This window comes from Trichinella spiralis (genome assembly GCF_000181795.1).
Source record: "Trichinella spiralis strain ISS 195 chromosome Unknown Scfld5354, whole genome shotgun sequence".
In the NCBI taxonomy this organism is placed as follows: domain Eukaryota; kingdom Metazoa; phylum Nematoda; class Enoplea; order Trichinellida; family Trichinellidae; genus Trichinella; species Trichinella spiralis.
In genome coordinates, this window is record NW_003532293.1 from 1 (window position 1) to 997 (window position 997).

The window sequence follows — 997 nt, forward strand, 5'->3', positions numbered from 1 at the left end:
AAAAAACGATACAATTACAAAAAATAAGTTAAATAGTGATTGATTTTCCAGTCAAGAGCAGCACACAACAATAAACAACATAACAGTGAACAATATTAACAAAGTGGTATCAGAGAGATTTCAAAATCACAAATTATTGTTTGTGGATTAAGATTGACGTAAGATCTTTATCCGTACATAAACAATAGACTGCTGGCACCAGCTTTCCCGCCAAAAAGGTATGGATGGGAAACAGTTTTTGATACCATTGTGGTACAATCTTGAATGTACCATCCAATGCCCAGGTTCGCCTGGTTGCCATCAGTCTAATGTTAGAACCCGTAGCCAATACCAATATATGACTCGATGCACTCTGCCACAGCAAAAAATCTTCACCGGCCATTGTTGCCCTGAATGCGTCAGGGATTTGCTAGTTCCGACGATGTTCAGGCAGTTTCAGGTATCGCTTTGTCCGATGGCTGTACATCGTGGACTTCATCCGCTTGAAAAGCGGAAAATGGCCAGATGCAGATGGCACAGCGGACGCGGCGGAAACTTCATCGTAAATGGCGAGGATGGGTTTTGTTTCTTCCGCGCTTCGTTTTTTCAAAACCGCCTTTTTTTCCATTTTGTATGCTAAATGCTCATCCATTGAGCAGCTTTCGATGTGATCCTTTTGCGTGATCACATATGTCACATCCAGGTTTGTCCATATGACACCCTTGCAGCCTTCTCTGCCCTATACCAAAGTAACCTAACCCTTAATAACGAAGGACACACACTGTACATTTAGCGCATCCTTTTGAGCAAACCCAATGTTTTCTCTGTTTATTGGTGTATCTCAATTTGTATATGTCCTTCCTTGAGAAACAAGAGACGTACTTCCGCCACGATTTGTTACAAAACGCAGCTCAGAAATATCAGCCATTGTGAAAATGATGAACAGAACAGAAAATGATTCAAATAACTCTCGAATGCAAAACGCAGGACCAAACAAAAATGAATTGGACGGTTTGAA

At 41.1% G+C, this 997-nt stretch overlaps 1 protein-coding gene across 1 annotated transcript; it reads right to left on the reverse strand.

Annotated features, from left to right (window-relative positions):
• Nucleotides 1-409: 409 nt before the first annotated feature.
• Nucleotides 410-907, reverse strand: Tsp_14186 (hypothetical protein). The gene is made up of 2 exons (XM_003366816.1): nucleotides 851-907; nucleotides 410-718 (listed from the first exon to the last, which is right to left on the reverse strand). Exons 1-2 carry the CDS (start codon nucleotides 905-907, stop codon nucleotides 410-412), a joined length of 366 nt encoding a protein of 121 aa, XP_003366864.1.
• Between the last annotated feature and the right edge of the window lie 90 nt (nucleotides 908-997).

What these genes read in the sequence shown, in the direction of transcription:
- Tsp_14186 (XM_003366816.1), bottom strand. Translation starts at nt 907, where the DNA reads ATGGCTGATATTTCTGAGCTGCGTTTTGTAACAAATCGTGGCGGAAGT. An exon ending in GTGGCGGAAGTACGTCTCTT is followed by an intron (nt 719 to 850) that starts GTTTCTCAAGGA and finishes ACTTTGGTATAG; the next exon opens with GGCAGAGAAGGCTGCAAGGG.